Source organism: Colius striatus, chromosome 1 (assembly GCF_028858725.1).
Source record: "Colius striatus isolate bColStr4 chromosome 1, bColStr4.1.hap1, whole genome shotgun sequence".
NCBI classification, from domain to species: Eukaryota; Metazoa; Chordata; class Aves; order Coliiformes; family Coliidae; genus Colius; species Colius striatus.
Genome location: NC_084759.1, coordinates 141336494 through 141352437, shown reverse-complemented (window position 1 = coordinate 141352437; position 15944 = coordinate 141336494). Strand labels below are relative to the sequence as shown.

The window sequence follows — 15944 nt, the reverse complement described above, 5'->3', positions numbered from 1 at the left end:
CTAACCAGCTGATACGTCTGTTCCTCATGCTGCTGCCGGGATGCTATTTTTCAGCACTACGGTCAAAGCTGCATGTTCAAGGAAGCCATGAATATCCTCAACATGCTCTTCACTGGCCTCTTCACTGTTGAGATGGTCCTGAAATTAATCGCCTTCAAACCCAAGGTAGGTGCTATAGGTGTAGAGTTTCCTGGCCTCTGTGTGTGTGTGCATGTGTGCGGGGCAGCTGTGAGGAGAAGGAGGAGGTGAAATTTTCTGATCTATTACCCCACCGATAACTGAGCTGGCAGTTGCTGTCTGGATTGGAGTCTCACATATATTTAATAACTTTTTCACTGGAGAGTAGACACACTAAAAGAAAAAAAAAAGAAAAGCCAAAACATGTTAATAGAGAAGGTTTCTAACTCTCTGTTTCCATTGCTCTCATAGTGACACTGTGTTAAGGTTGTAATGTGTTTTCCATTCTAAACATTATTCTAATGCTCTCTCTGACTTTCTTTAAATAAATTATAAATAGCATCCCACAATTAGTCTCCTGGCCCAAGTGAAGTTAATCAAGCATGACTCACTTTGAGTTAGGAGGTTTGGAAAAAAATGTTTCTGGTGAGAGGGTTACATCTCAATGATGGTTTGGATTGCTTTCATTTTGAATTTAAGAATTGATTATATTCTGAAAGTATTGTCCTGTCCACCAAACCATGGGATATCGCTGCACCATGGGGTATGATTATAGCATACAAGCTCTTCCAACTAAATTGGCAAAGCAGCTGCAGGACAAGGACAAAGATTCTGACCTCATGTGATTTAAGATTACACAAGGCTTTTTTCTTTAGGATTTAAATTCAGTGATGTGTCATAAGGAGTGTAATGCAGATAGCTAAATATGGATACTTTGTGCCATTTTTTATCTTCAATGATACTTTGACATATGGGGTTGTATCTTGAATGATACTTTAATACATTGAGGTTGGCAAATACCATCTGAAGCATCAGTTATGACATTGATAAAGACAAGAACAGCTATGTCTGACAGTCATACTTCTTCATGTTAAACATTCAGGGTATCACTAAAGTCAAGAGCTCCTCCCAACTCTATCCTAACATCTTCCTTATTCTCAGCTCAGAAATTTTGGTCTCCAGTTCTACCGAACTTGGTCTTACTTTTTCTTGTTGAATCCGTGTTGACTTTGCTCTCATCCAGCCTCTCTCTACTTCTTCCACACTTTTTAGGACTTCATCTTAGAAGAATCACAATTTAATTTCTTTTTTCCTGAGCCCAGTATCACCATCCTATCTCAGATGTAGTTCTCTTGAAAGTGAGGAGCATCTTGTGCAGTCCTGGTGAAGGACTGGGATTTTTTTGTGAGATCTCAAACACTCTCTTGGGAAGTTTAGAAGTATTGTATTCTATTTCAGAAAGCATTGTCATTTTCAAGAGGGATCTACCTTTCCATTTGGAGATTTTGACACGCAAGAAAATCTTCTTTGTAAAAATATTATCTGCACACTATATTCTCAGAAATGTATCTCAGAGGCTTTGTAATGTCCCTCTGATTTCATATTTCTACTTTACAAGAGATTCTTAACTTTGAGAAAGGTAGTGATCTCAGCAGAATTTGTTTGGAGCATTTAGAGAAAAATGTCAACCAGTTCAAATACCGAGCTCTGCACATATAGAAGGAAGGCTTTACCTGACATGGTTGCCTCTAACAGTAAGGAATTGGCATTGATGATATTAGAGGTCTTTGCCACTTCCCATGTCTTACATACCTCTGTTAAGTCTCCTTTGCTACACAACTAAGTATCAAACACAATCAGCTAAGGGTAAGCATTCATCCTCAAGGCAGCAAAAAAAATTAAACAGATGAACTAAATGGACTGCAGGATTTCTTTAATTTAGGTTATAGTAACCTTTCATTAAAAAGAATTTAAGAATGTATGATTTGCCTTGAGAGAGGGGAATGGACTAGACTATCTCGTGAGATCCCACTCAGCCCAATTTTCCATGATTCCATAATTTCCAAGCTAAATCCCCTGCTACTTCACCACAGTAAAAGTAAGAATATTAAAGAAATTTACCTTGTGACTAGAATAGCACTGTCTTAATAAAGTCTTTTCAACTAAGGATCAGATGGTTCTACTCATCCTGAAAGAATTAACCGGCAAAAAGAATAAATCTGATCCAAATCCTAGTTTTGCCTAGATGCCAAAAAAGTACTAACTCTAAAACTACTATTTTAATTAAATACCTTCAGAAAAATAAACATTTTTTTAAAAAATGGAACCACAGGATTTACAGTGAAGAAAAGCATGCATGAACTTGTGAAAACAACTAATAGAGCAAAAAGATTTGCCTCCAGCAATATACTCACATTGGATTATGTTGAGTACCAGTTCAATGACTCAAGTTTGGAAACATCAAAATTCCTTGTGTAGTTTGCCAGTGTCTGTTCAGTACAAGAATTTGGCCCGCAGCCATCATTCCCTGCCTCATATTGACTCAACCTGCTCTCCAAAGAAGGAAATCCTCTCTCCCAAATGACCACTTAGACTAATGTGGACCATCACTGGAGGTCACAATCTGCTTCGCTTTAGATTGCATGTTGGGATTGAAGGTGAACTTCCCTAAAATATATTCTGATGTGGGGGTCTCTCAACATGGAGAAAATTGGTACCTCAGCCTTCTGCTTGGCCAGACCTTGTGTCCTACTATCTATCACCCAAGTTATAAAAACAAACTACATTTGCAGATGGAGGTTATCCCCAAGTCCAAAGTGATTTGTCACCTGGATGAACATCACTACAGCACAGCCATCAGCCTCTCACCTCCAGCCAACCAAGTCTCTCAGATAAAGAAATGAGATTCTAAGTGATATTAATGTTTCCTAGATGTGAAATGGCAAAATTAAATGCTCCAGAGATCTCTGCTGAAGACACACTGGTCTCCCATTTCCTGATCAGTAAAGCACAAACCAGCCCTTGTTTAAGCTGCTTTCTCTTATTTTGAATTTGTGCCCAAATCTCTCTCTTTTCTATCTGAAGAGTACCCTAAAATGAGGAAGCTGTAAGACTTATGACTGACAAGAAAGCAGGAAACTTGGTTAGCTGAAGATGTTGCCTCCTTGCCTTAGCAGCAAGCCCCAGAAGAATGTGGTGGAACAGAAATGGGCACAAAACTTAAGCTAGCAGAATTTGTTCTGTGTTCTCCAACTTTGTGGTGCTTAACCCCACAGTGGGTGCTGCAGTTAACCTTCAACTACAGCAAGCAACCCAGTACTGACTTGCAACTCTGAAACAACTGCCACAGAGCTCTCCTTTTCACAGACATTTCCTAAAGGCACCTTGGAATGAATGGTCTGCAGCAGCAACAGAGAATCATGTTTTTCTCCGTCTGGCCAAGGTACAGCAAACTGCTGTTTATTCATACCTTTACCAGAGAGAATTGCTAAGGGAACTGGGACAGATCTCTGAGGTACTCAGAGCTGCTATCACCCTAGCTTCTTACAGAAGTCAGCACAAGGATGTGCCCACGCAGAACAGCTTTGGGGGAAGCTGAATATGCAGAGCTTCTGCTGCAGGCAGTGATGTGGCAATTGCTATTATATGAAGCAATTACAATGCAGTAATACACAGTGCTACCTGTGTTTTACATGTATAATAACACAAAAGGTGACAGTCTCTAACTGAATAGATTTTTTTTATTGTATTCAGTATTTATTTCTTCATTCTCATTCTGTGAGGACACTTGTCCTTCTTTGCTGCTCTTGATAGTAAAGGTTAAAGAAAGCAGAGTCAGCTGCACAGACATTAAGTAGAGTCACATATGTGCTTGACTGCTAAAAATCAGCATGGACAATCCAGTCCTGCAACTAGTTCTTATGGTAAGAGCAAAAATTTACTCATTGAAAGACCAGCTGCAGGAATAAGGAGCCAAGCCTGAGTCAGAGTTCATCTCCTAACACTTAAGAAAGTGCATGAAGGGAGCAGAAAGACAAGGGCTTTCCTAACTAAACATACAGTTACTGTTGAGACTGGTTGCTCTAGTGAGCAAGTCCCTTTGCTACCTGTCCTTTTTATTGGCCACCTCTGTGAACAGTGTTTTGATTTCTTTAGTCTCCAGTGAGGCTATAGAGAAGGAGTGCTATAGCTGGAGCAGCTGCTGCTGGTATAGATAGTACATGCCAAGTAGGGACAAGCCAGCCTCTGAGACCCCCCACCATGTTTCTGTGTGGCACAACTTCTGGAGGAGATCAGCTATCCCAGTTTTTTTGGGAGAATAAATAAATATAAATACAAGCACTGTATAAGACAGATCATCTAGGTCTGATGTAGTCTTGACAGGAGGATGAGCTAACAATGCGCGAGAGAGATTTGGGATGATTAGGGCTGCTGATAAAAAAACATGCACTACATGCCCTGCATCTCCTTACAGAGTATTAATGCGCTCCGAAGCGAAGCTCCCAAATGGAACTGAGTGTTTGTCTTGGCTGACGCTCATAAACTGATTCAAGACTAGTTACTTCAAAGAGACACGCAGTCTAAAAGTAACGCCGTTGAGCCAAGGCCTTTTGCTGCTTTGTTTTTCTAATTTTATAAATTCTCTAGCCAGTCTGGTGAGCTATTTTCCAGTTCCTGCAAGAAGCAAGCAGCTGCTGCTTCGTGCTGTTTCCAGAGAAAGCTGCTAAAGGGAGTGAGACGAGCTATGCTGTCTGAGGCACTCACAGCTACCGCTGTCCTAAGAAACCCCCACAAGTACCAGTCCATGAAAGACCAGCTGCCCTACAAAACCTGCCTGGGGTTTCTCTTTACAATTCAAAGACAGCAACCAACTTAAACTTCTTATTCGTATGAAGCTGTGCCATCTGTCAACGTACATGCTAATATGGGAATGGATAGTCGCCCAGGAATTTCAGATCTTTCCAGCTCCTTGGAATGGGCTGTTTTACTGATGAACCTCATCTACCTTTTCTTTCAAGAAACATTTCATATGTCCCCTTATTAGCTAGGGCAGGACTAGTAATCCGAGAGCTGTGAATTTTCTATCATGATCTCTGTCATCTCAGTCTAGGGAAGACCTACCAGTGAAACTATTCCCCCTGCATAAAGTAAAGCACATGCTCATATATTTGGTCAAATCCAGGTCTGTATGTGGAAAGGGAATCTTGGGGATTTCCTATGTGGAATTATGGCTATCCGAGAGACTACAGATCACGAGTCTATTTCGTTTACCAGATGCTGTCAGCACCTTTCTTCCCTGGGTGTTCATGGATGTTGCTTTTAAAGCAGCCTGTAACAACACCATCTGTCCTGCCTCAGATAGTTAATTCAGTCCCTCATTTGTCACTGCTACTTTACTTGGAATGCTTGCCTTTCTTTAATGTTGTTTTCAGAGTTCAGACTTCTGTGCACTGTTTCAAATGAGTTTCATATTTAGCACAGGGCACAGAGCCTCATATGAACCCAGGAAGAGCTATGACCCTTTGAGTCATGGGGGTCACGAGTGTCATCCATGGTTACTTCTTAGTCTCCATTTACTGATGGATCTACATGTCCTCAGTGTTTCTTTCTCCTCTGATGCATTTGCCCTTCTTTATTCCTCTTTAAGCTTCTCTCAGTGACCATTTATTATGCATTTGATGCACTGATATCTCTTCTCAAACCTGAAAAATGACTCATCTGTTTTTGTTCCCTTTTTACTACTCTGTTTCTTGCACATTTATGCCTGTAAACAGACCTTTGAGTAGTCTCTCTTAAAGTCACACCGACTGCTTCATATTACTTGCATTCTTCTTTCTTGCCGTAACCATAATCTGTTATTCTTTGGTCAAGATAGTGGCTTCAGCCTTTTCATAAACAACTGAAATTTATATACAATCCATCCCTTGCACCACAGAAACAAAGTTGGTTAATTTTGAAATCTAATGCTTTTTGTACTCTTCGCTCAAGTACCTTTAGAAATACCTGTATAGCTCAGGATGCTGTCCTGGCATCATTCATTTGAGTGTTTTATTTCTCCAACTTATATGGAGAAAGCAAATTAAAGATATTCTGTACCGGTACAAAAATGTCAGGAAAACTGGTTGCAATTGAGTGGTCATTTGCTGAGCACAGGAAGACACATCAGGTCACTCCAAAGGACACAGGAATCATATTTATTTAAAAAATCACATGATCTGGCATAATTTAATAGTTTAGGTTTTAAAATGTATACATGAGGCCATGGTGCAGACCATACAAGTCTGATTGTCAGATAGCTCTTACTTTGCAGATTTTCTTTGCTGGTCTTGTCAGATTCTTAGCCTAAGTAGTCATTAATTGTTTCCTCTCCTCAGCTTCAGTACGCTTTCTTTTTTGGAGGGGCAGCATCTACATGAGGAGTATTTACTGAGTCATCTACTCAATGCAATAGAAAGGACAGTCTCCAACAATCACCCTGCCTTTGGTTGAAGCAAGTGTTTTAAAAAGCTTAAATATTTCAGGATCTATGGATGGGGAAAAAAATATGTCAATCCACAAAAATGGAAAGAAAACTGCTTGAGGTTGTGTAAGAAATAGTGAGCATGGAGAGAAATAGAAATAGTCAGGTAAGAATGTGTGCAAACTGAAGAAAGTGAGAGAACTAAAAAAACCATGTCTGGGGGGAAAAGAGAAAGAAACCAAACCTGGAGGGGAGGAAAAGCCATACTCAGATAATGGAGAGTGGGAATGGACAGATTTGCCTTAAAGGAAGAAAGATCAAAAACAAAGACCCTGAAAGAGGATAGTATTAATAAAATGGAGAAAGAAATGATTGGACAAAACATGATGCAAGGAAAAGAAAAACCAAAAAGAGAGCTGAAAGGAGAAGTATTAAAGGATTTTTAGAAAATTAAAAACTGAATTAGAATCCCTAGCTTTTAAGCTAATGAACATCTTTTTGTGCTTCTTTATTTTATTGAAGCTCCCTGGCAGATATCCCAGGTCTCCATGTTCAAACACATCAGTATCTCAGCCGCAGAGCCTCTCTGTGTACTGTCTCATCAGAATAATTTGCAATAAAAGTTGGGTGCAATGCATTTCCCTACTTAATCTCAGCAAAATGCATCAGCATATTACCCCAGAAATGCTTTCCTTTTCACACTTTTTTTTTTTTTCCCTGAGTGAAGTCTGAATGTATTGTTTATTCCCCTGGATCTTCTGTACAACCAGTAGCCCAGCTGGAATCAATCTCAACTGTTCCAACAAGCCCAGCAACCATATGAGCAGAAATCCCTGACATCTCTAGTGCACGACCAGATACTGTACTGCATGTGCGAAGTCGGTCTGAGGCTCTCAAGGAATTGCAGAATCAGGCTCATCAGTTTTGGAAATACGCTAGAAAAGGGTAATACACTAGAAAAGTGTAATACACTAGAAAAGGCAAAAAATATTAACATCTCAGTACTCTCTGCTCTCTCTTTACTGTGATTACCTGTCTGCTAGGAGTTTCATGTATTTGCATAGTATACATATTATGTGGAGATTTGACCATAGGGTGTTTCATGTCCATAGGTATGGGAGGAAGAATCAGGGTTTTTCTAAGCCTTTTCTGCAAAAGTAAATATTAAGAATACTGTATGTTATAGCAACATGTTTAGATGACATTGATGTGAAGAAATACTTGAAATAATTATTCTGGACATGAATGATCAGGTTGCCCTAATCTTTTATATCCATCAGTGAGTTGGAACAGAGTCATCAGGTTGACTTGCTCCTGGATGCTGCTTGCTTCACAGGATTTCTATCTGTCCGTATGTCCAGGAGAAAGAAGATAAAAGAGAGGCTAAGAAAGTAATTCAGTTTTTTGTACCACACCACTCTCACAGTAGCTCAGCACTGAGACTTTCTCACAGAATGTGGAGGGGCATCCCACTAGCCAAGGGCCAAAGGAGCTGCTTTTTTATTTCTTAAATCCACTTTAAATCAAAACTACTCAGAAGTCTGTGCTGGCAGCATGTTACAAGCCAGTGATATTAAAAGACAGAGGAACCATCCTGGTATTTTAGAGCACTGTCTCATAAAGTTAAACAGTATACCTGTTGTAACTGTAGAACCTTGAACAAGGAATTTTCTGTTTAGGACAGAAGAAACATTGCAACAAAATGAGCAAAAACAAGGTTGATTTAGCAACAGTTTCTACAAATGAGGAGTTAGCAAGCAAATAACTACTTTCTCTGTCATGAGAAAGTACAGGGAATCCTCTTTGATACTTGTAGATTCCACTAAATTCCTCAGCATTTCCTGAGTGTGCGTAGGAGGAGAAGTCTGGCCATTCCTGACACTTTGAAGGAGAAGAAAGTAGTGCCAGACTAAATTTTTTCTATTGCGCATATGCTTATATTTTGAGATGATATAGGTGCAACTGCACCTAAACAAGTCGTGCAGTGTGAAAAACATTTGGTAGGTGAATGTAACAGAATAAACTTGACAAATGATGAGAAATGGAATTTCACAGTACATCCTAGCTCATACCTCTAGTTGAATCTGGATCAGAAAACATCAAAGTCTTTCTCTGAACACTAGTTAACATCCCGTTTGAAGTATACTGGTCTCTTTTCCATTTCCTCATGGAATACGTATGTTGCAGAAAGATACGAGCAGAGTGGATCTGTATTGGCTTCTTTGCACTACCAAAAAAGGAGGCCAAGGATGAAATGAATATACAGAACAGACTTCTCTCTTCATGCAAAAATCTTGTCCTTTCATGTTGTGATAGAAGCAATTGATGAGGGACAAAAAAGCTATTTGATCTGCTGCTTCCCATTTTGCATTCATTGTTTAAATGCAGGATGTTTTTCTTCCTGGAGGACAAGGCCAGCAATTTTCTGCACAAAATAGATCCTCTAATTACTATATAGAACACGTGAAATTTCTAACACCGATCATCCAGAGCTACGCAATCCTTCAGCTTTCTGAAGGATCAATGGAAAATTCAGTAGGCAGGAAAAGAACTTCCAAAGAAGCTGTATAACAGCTTCAGTGAGAGAGGACCTTTTGCTTCACAGCAAATGTACCCAGAGAATTTGCATATTGCTGCAACATTGTGACAGATTTATTTTCAGTCTCACACTTAGGGGTTTTAATGTCATTATAAATGATAAAAAATAATGATATGACTGCACAACGCAATGGTGTGGGAAGTACTGTATTAGCTATTACACTTAATTATTTAATATAGAAAATTATTCACACAGCGTTAAAAGCCCAGTGGGATGGTGCACTGGGGTCTCTCATTCACAACAGCATAGAGAGCAGCAGCACGTAAAAGGAACAGTTCCAGGGAAAAGTGACTTGCTTTCACTCCCAGAAGAAAGAACTTGAGCCTCTATCACTTCAAGTAGAAGCTGTTTTAAAGGGTCAGAAGTTCTCACAGATGTGAATCTTCTCTTCAAGTAAGAATGATAACAGATAACAGACTATGATGCAGTCCCTGATAAGAGTTGTACATCTTCTCTGGAAATGCCACATCTGCTGCCAAATGGTCACCTCGCTGAGGTCTATGACAATTTATCTTCTCTGTCATACATTTGGCTTTGGTAGGAAACCTTTGTTTCCTACATTTCTGCTTCCCCAAGTATGACGTAAGAATAACCATCCTCATTTGGAAAGTTATGATTGATGGATTACATGACAGTAAGCATTATTTTATTAACTATTGTAATCCATATAAGCTCAAGCTTTTTCTGAACATGGAGATAACTTACTGGAAAAAAAAAAACTATTCAAAAACCTATTGTTCATATCTACTGGACCATTTCTGGAAGATAATGCCTTTCTTCCAGTAAATATCTACTATTCATACAGTAAGCACTTCAGAGCACTCCATTTGCCTTTTTCCATGGTGCATATGGAGACAGGGAAGCTATTTAAGTCCAACTCTATATTCAGGATGCTTCTTCACCCATTACTTACCACTATCACATCTTCCCATAACAGTAGGCAGCTCTTCACTCTGAAAGATGTGTCACTTCTATTCTTACAGGTTGAGTTTTACTTCTTTTGAATCATTCTTCTCTGGGCTAGTATATCAGTCCAACATCAGAAGATAGACTATCTTAAAGAACCAACTAACTTAAAGAACAAATTCCAACCTCTTGCTCTTTTCATAGGACCATTTCTTGTCTCTGGTTTGGTTTGTTGCCTTCAAGAGTTATTTGCTGGCTCCCATCAAGACCTGCTGTTTCAACACCTTGCAAAGTTTTTGAGTATTTCTGGTGGAATTTAACAGCAAAGTTCTCATTGAATGCATTTTGTGATAAATTATGTGTTCAGATGTAGCAAGCAATGACATTCACTTTTCAGTCTTTTCACTAAGACTGGAGTTAATTTTGGGTTTTTTTGCTAAGAACAAGTCTGGTTTCTGATTGCAGGGCAGTAATTGTAGATAACTGCAATGTAATTACTGTTCATAAGGAAAAAGGCCCAATTCCTCACAGGGTATCCCATAGGAAAATGAAGAATGTTTAGCTTGTTTTTCTAGGTGGACAGCAGAATTTATGAGAGATTTCTGCATCCATTTTCCTGCATTTATATTAAGTAGAACTTAGGAATTACCGTTCTGAGGCATTACTCACCCTCCCTTCAAAGGCAGCTAAGAGTAACCTAGGCCAAAAATGACATCAGGGTTAGCTAGTTGAATCATCTAGTTCAGCACGTTTTACTGTTACCGTTTCCTGAGGTCTCAGCATATTGACACTGCTAAGAGATGCTTCCATAATAAATGCTTCCATATTGGCTTTGCTATGCTTTTTTCCCGGTCTTTGAAGGACCTAATGTTTCACTTCGAACCTTCCACATGGCTGAGTGCTTGTGTACTGTTACCCAACTTATAGAAAATTAAATATGGAGAGATGTGAGATAACTGTACGATCATTTAGGTGGGCATGGAGGGACTCATTGAACCACCTAGAAAATACAATTCTGGTGGAATGAATTGGGTTGCAAGATCTAGAAATGGGAATTCTTGGTTCACAGAACGGGTGTGATAAAGGCACTTCTAGGCATTGTCAATTATCATTAGGTGTGGAGAGAACAAAAAAGGGTCTGTTGTGACACAAGAAATTGCATTCAGTCTCTGTAAATGTGTAAGTCTGCTAAATGATGACTTGGGGACCTTTGTTCCAGCAATGAGTTTTGTCTCTTTTTTTCCTGTGTTGGAGATGTTTGTCCACTGGAAGCATAGGTGGGGACCTGTACTTTGCTTTAGGATCTATAGGCTCTTAAACTAATTGGGAAGTGGCTGATATTAACCAGTAACAAGATATCCCTGTTTTATACTAGTGACCTAGAAATTAACATTTGAGGTCTTTTTTCAGATAATAGAGCCATTCAAGTCCACCAACTCCTTAGTTTCTGCCAAGCAGAGAGTCCAGTATGTCCAGGCAGGGCCTCAGACTCCAAGGGACTCCTGTCTGCTTTCAGCTACATCCTTGTTGTGAGACACAGCACGAAACTGAGTGAGAGGATAAAGGAAACTAACAAAGTTATTGAGCACCTGTCTTGGTCTACAAGTTGGTCCTGTTTTCCTTTGGAATAAGCAGAGAAAGACAGGAGGCTTCTTCAGAACCAACCAGACCTTTAGGATAGTTTGGGGAGCTGAAAAGCTCCACACTCCCTGTCTGTGGAAAGATTGGGTGGAGTAGAGAGGAAACTTGTGCAATTCCCTGCAGCCGTGCAACAACTGGTAGGTGAACTGCAGAGAGTCTGGGTCTCAGAATCAACCCATCAATGGATGAGAGCTGATAGATAGTATGTAAATATATGCTGTTTTCCTGCAGCCTTTCAGGAGCTCCAAGCAGCTGCATCCTCCACTGTTTTTTTTCTTCTCTGTTAGGTTCTGCTAATTTTCCTGATTACTATTATGGCTAAATGGTACCTTAGTATAAGAGAATTGACATCTGACACAAATCCCCATTTGGTGTCAGGAGCTGTAGTAGCTTTGTAAGATTGTTGAGGATACATGTGAATCACTCAAATCTGCTGTGACAAGGTATACAAAGAGTCACAGTACTGTGTAAATGTTATTTGATTTGATACTGTTTTCCACTGAAACTGTCCCTTTTGCAAAAGTATTTTCAGGGAAAACGTCTTTTAATGAAGTCTGAGAACTGACTCTCACAGCTCTAAATAGCCTGCAGCCTTTTCAGGAATTAATTCACATACTGAGCAACCATCAACCAAACTAGCTGTTCATCTCATTTTGCAAATCCTCAGCAAAGCCTGCTTTGGTTCCCCTTACAAGCAGCAGGAAATTTTTGCTAAACAATCACACTGAATATCACGATATCAATCCCTTTCTCTCTTTCCTATATACTCTTTCCAGCTTAAGATCGAAGTTTTGTTTTGTTGTTTTAACATGCAAATTTATTTCAGATAAGTGGTAGCAAGATTCTCCTGTAGTTTGCTTTCCTTATAGGCTGTGTAGTTACCTATACCTCTTAGTTTCTCTTCCTCAGTACTTAATTTCTGTGTTCATGCATACATACATGCATGTATATCTTTCCCTTTTTTCCTATGATGTTGCAGCATCTTCTTCCACTGGGGACCATCTGACCTACACTCAGATCTCACCCAGTGAATAGCCTTGACCCTTGCTGTGCTCTTCATCTTTAAAGTGTTTTCTCTCAGAGGGGTTTATTAAATTTTGCCAGTCACCTCATAAAAGACAGAAATGAAAACTTGGGACTAAGCAGATAAATAATTGCACATCAACTACCACACAAGTGACCCTGCAGCTACCCCAGGGTTGGATGCTGAAAACCCAGTTAGTACTCAACAGCACCCTTCCCCCAACGATATATGTGCTTCAGTGTAAATAGCTCTCCAGCTAGCACAAGTTCCTGTTACGGGCCCCAGGTGACTGAGATCAGATCTTCAGGTAGACTACAGTGTTCAGGTTTCCCTGCTGTTAATGAGGCTTCTTAGATACAGCATTCAGGATCTCATTTTCACAAAAAAAAAAAAAAAATGGTGAAAGAAGTGGTTTCCAGAAGTTTCAATGGCTCCACGAGTACCAAAACAAACACTAGTTTCTCTGATAGCTAATCTCAGCAATTAGGAAACCTAAAAATGATTGGCATACTCATTCTGAAATGCTACAATGTCTGCTCCCCTTGCACAAGTGAGATTCCATTCCAATCAGCTACTGTATATTTATGCTCAGCCTTTCATTAACTTATTGATCATGTGACAAACCACTATTCTTGGCTACCTTTGGGGAAATTTTAAAAAATGGGGGAAAAAAATGTGCTCTAATGGTGGGGATATTTCATGCTTCCTGAATATTCAGTCCAATCCTCCTGGTCTCTTTCTGTCCTCCTTTCTCCCCAAAAGCTTCATGGATCTGCAAAGACATCCCACAAGAGAGGGTGACTACCATTCCCCAGTAAACCCCTAAGGCTGCCATTATGTGGCATGCAACCAAATAGCTTAAATCAGGGTCAAGCGTCTCCCTTTAAGGGTAAAACATGGTATTACACTCTAAATTCCTGTACTGCAAAAACAAACAGTGCCATCGATTCATTTCCAGTCAGACCTCCTCCCTCTTGGGAAAAGTATACAGAACTTTCTGGTGGGAAAAATATTTTGGAAATACAACCTCTTTATTAGAATGAAAGTCCTTCCTTCACTTGGCTTGTCTTTTGTTAGCCACCCTGGTACACTCCAGTGAGAAATGTGGCTTGAAGAGGTACTTTGAGGTCACAAGAGACAAGTCCCAAAGGGATGTAGTTCACTCATAACTCCTGACAAGATCATGAGGTCTGATCCAAAGCTAAGTAACATGGCCATTCCTAGGTAAATGTCTCTAAGGAGAATGGCTTTTTAAGGAAGGATTCCACTACCTTGCACACAAATGAAGCATCTATGTTCTCTGTTTTCCTTGAGTTCTCTTACTGTGAATAATATCTTTCTATTTTTCATCCTTCTGTTTGAAAGACAGAGGGAGCAGGTGAGGAGGAAGGGAAGGTTTTAAAATTCATGTTTCCTTAATTCAACGCTGCCATATTGGATGTGGGGTTGAGTAAAACTGCATTAATCTCCACGGTTCCTCTCTATCACTTATCCAAGAGGTACGGGAGGAAGAGAAAAGCTCTCTGAGTCCACCTTGCAGCAACACAATAACAGATCACAGTAATGCTTTTTCTGTGATCCCAGAGCAGACCAGCCCTTGACTTTCAGGCAAGGAGCTGGCTGATGAGACTCAGCAGCACATCCTCGGAGAAAGAGCTTGCGCTGTAAATCTGAAGTAACACGGCCAAGTTTGCAGAGTGACTCCGGATTGGCTGTGGTGTTACAGAGGTCCAAAGCAGCTATTTGTGATGGCGAGAAAAATAGGACCCTTTCTTTCCAGTCCTGAATCTCTCCTGAGATGTGCCAACTGTGTCACTGCTTCCAGTGAGATAGCATTACTGCAATTGGGAGCAAAATTTAATTCACTGGCTTCAGTGGTCATCTGAGGACAGGATTTGATGCTACTTGTCACCTGGGTTTTGTACCAATAGCAAATGGTGTTTTACCAGCAGGAATGGCTATTGGGCTCTATGTAAGAAGAATGCTCAGTAAAAAGAAATTGTGAATTTGGTTATAAAGTAGTATGATTCCAGTCAATCATAGTAAAAATAACCACCTATGTATCACCATGGATTCTAAAACAGTCATCATTTTCATGGGCAAACCTTGAACGACATCTTTTGGATCTTCACCCTTGCAGCTGCCCAAAACCAAACTCTGGTTTTTTGGAGTTGTTTGGGTTTCTGCTGAAATCCCTAATAGTTCCTCAACTGCAATTTGAGAAGGAAATGGAAGATAGCAGTGTTGTTGAACACGTGCATTCATTTGGCACGTGAGCAGTGCCGTTGCCTTCAGCAGGACTGTGCACGTGAACAGGGGCAGGAGGATTGGGTTTGTTGTCTTCCACTCCGTTCTCTTTGATCTTGAAAACGTGCTGTCTGCCAAGGTCACATCAGGCTGCAAAGGCACTTTTTGCTGCTCTGTATGATCTGTGTCTGTCCTTTATTTATTCAAAATGCGTTTGTCTCTACAATTTAATGTGCTGTTCTCTCCCTCCCCTTCCTCTTGGTGAAGCCTAATTACAGTTTTATTCCAGGTCCATCTGGTTGCTAACGATGCTGGACATCACCACTGAATTCATTCTAATATTTGTTGTGTATTTTCTAGGCTGGATGCTGAATAATAATATTCTCTGAATTTGCTTTTGCTCCTGTTTCCTTCTTCCCTGTTGTAGCTAATTGTGTAGCAATGTGTAGCCATGGGATGATTACTCCTCCCAGTGTAGATCTGCTCAGTGTTGCCTCTCTCAGGCTGCAGAATAAAGGGGGTTTTTTTCTGGTTTTGAGGAGAAGATTTCAAAGTCCACTCTAACAGCTCTCTTCACTGGCGTGGAACCAGCTGGGCAGTGGCTTTCTCTGCTTCATCTTTTTCTTTATTTTTCCTGCCCCAAGCATAATGCGGTTTATAACTGTGAGTCTCAAAGCATCCTGGAGGCAGTGTTTCAGTATTTAAAAAGACATTTTTTGCCAGTGCCTACTCCATGTGATGATTGAATCCCAGTATTTCAGGTTCCCAAGCCTGGCTTATGCCATGCCAGTGCTGGGATACTCCCCCCCCACACACACTTCTTTTTGCTTTCTGCAACACTGCCTGGGAACACAGACTCACACTTTACCCATGACCTGACTCTCTGGCTAAGAATAGCAGTCACAGTGCAACTTGGGTTCAGTCTCAGTGGAGACATGCTGCAGCTGGGAAACGGGGAGGTCAGATTAGCCCATGCTCACAAAACCAAACACATAAAAGGAGTATGGAGGATTTTGTATGTTTGTCTCCTTTTAAGACTCCAGAACAAGGGAAGAGGTTGGCACAGGTGTTCAGTGAGCCAAGATAAATCTTCTTTGCTCTTGACATTG

General features: G+C 40.3%; 1 protein-coding gene across 3 annotated transcripts in view; it reads left to right on the top strand.

Annotated features, from left to right (window-relative positions):
• CACNA1C (calcium voltage-gated channel subunit alpha1 C) overlaps positions 1–15944 on the top strand; it is a 486392-nt gene that overhangs the window by 418487 nt on the left and 51961 nt on the right. For all 3 annotated transcript variants that reach the window (XM_062009912.1, XM_062009929.1, XM_062009919.1), the window contains one exon: positions 55–165. In XM_062009912.1, the coding sequence (XP_061865896.1) occupies positions 55–165 (111 nt within the window). The remainder of the gene's footprint in view (positions 1–54; positions 166–15944) is intronic.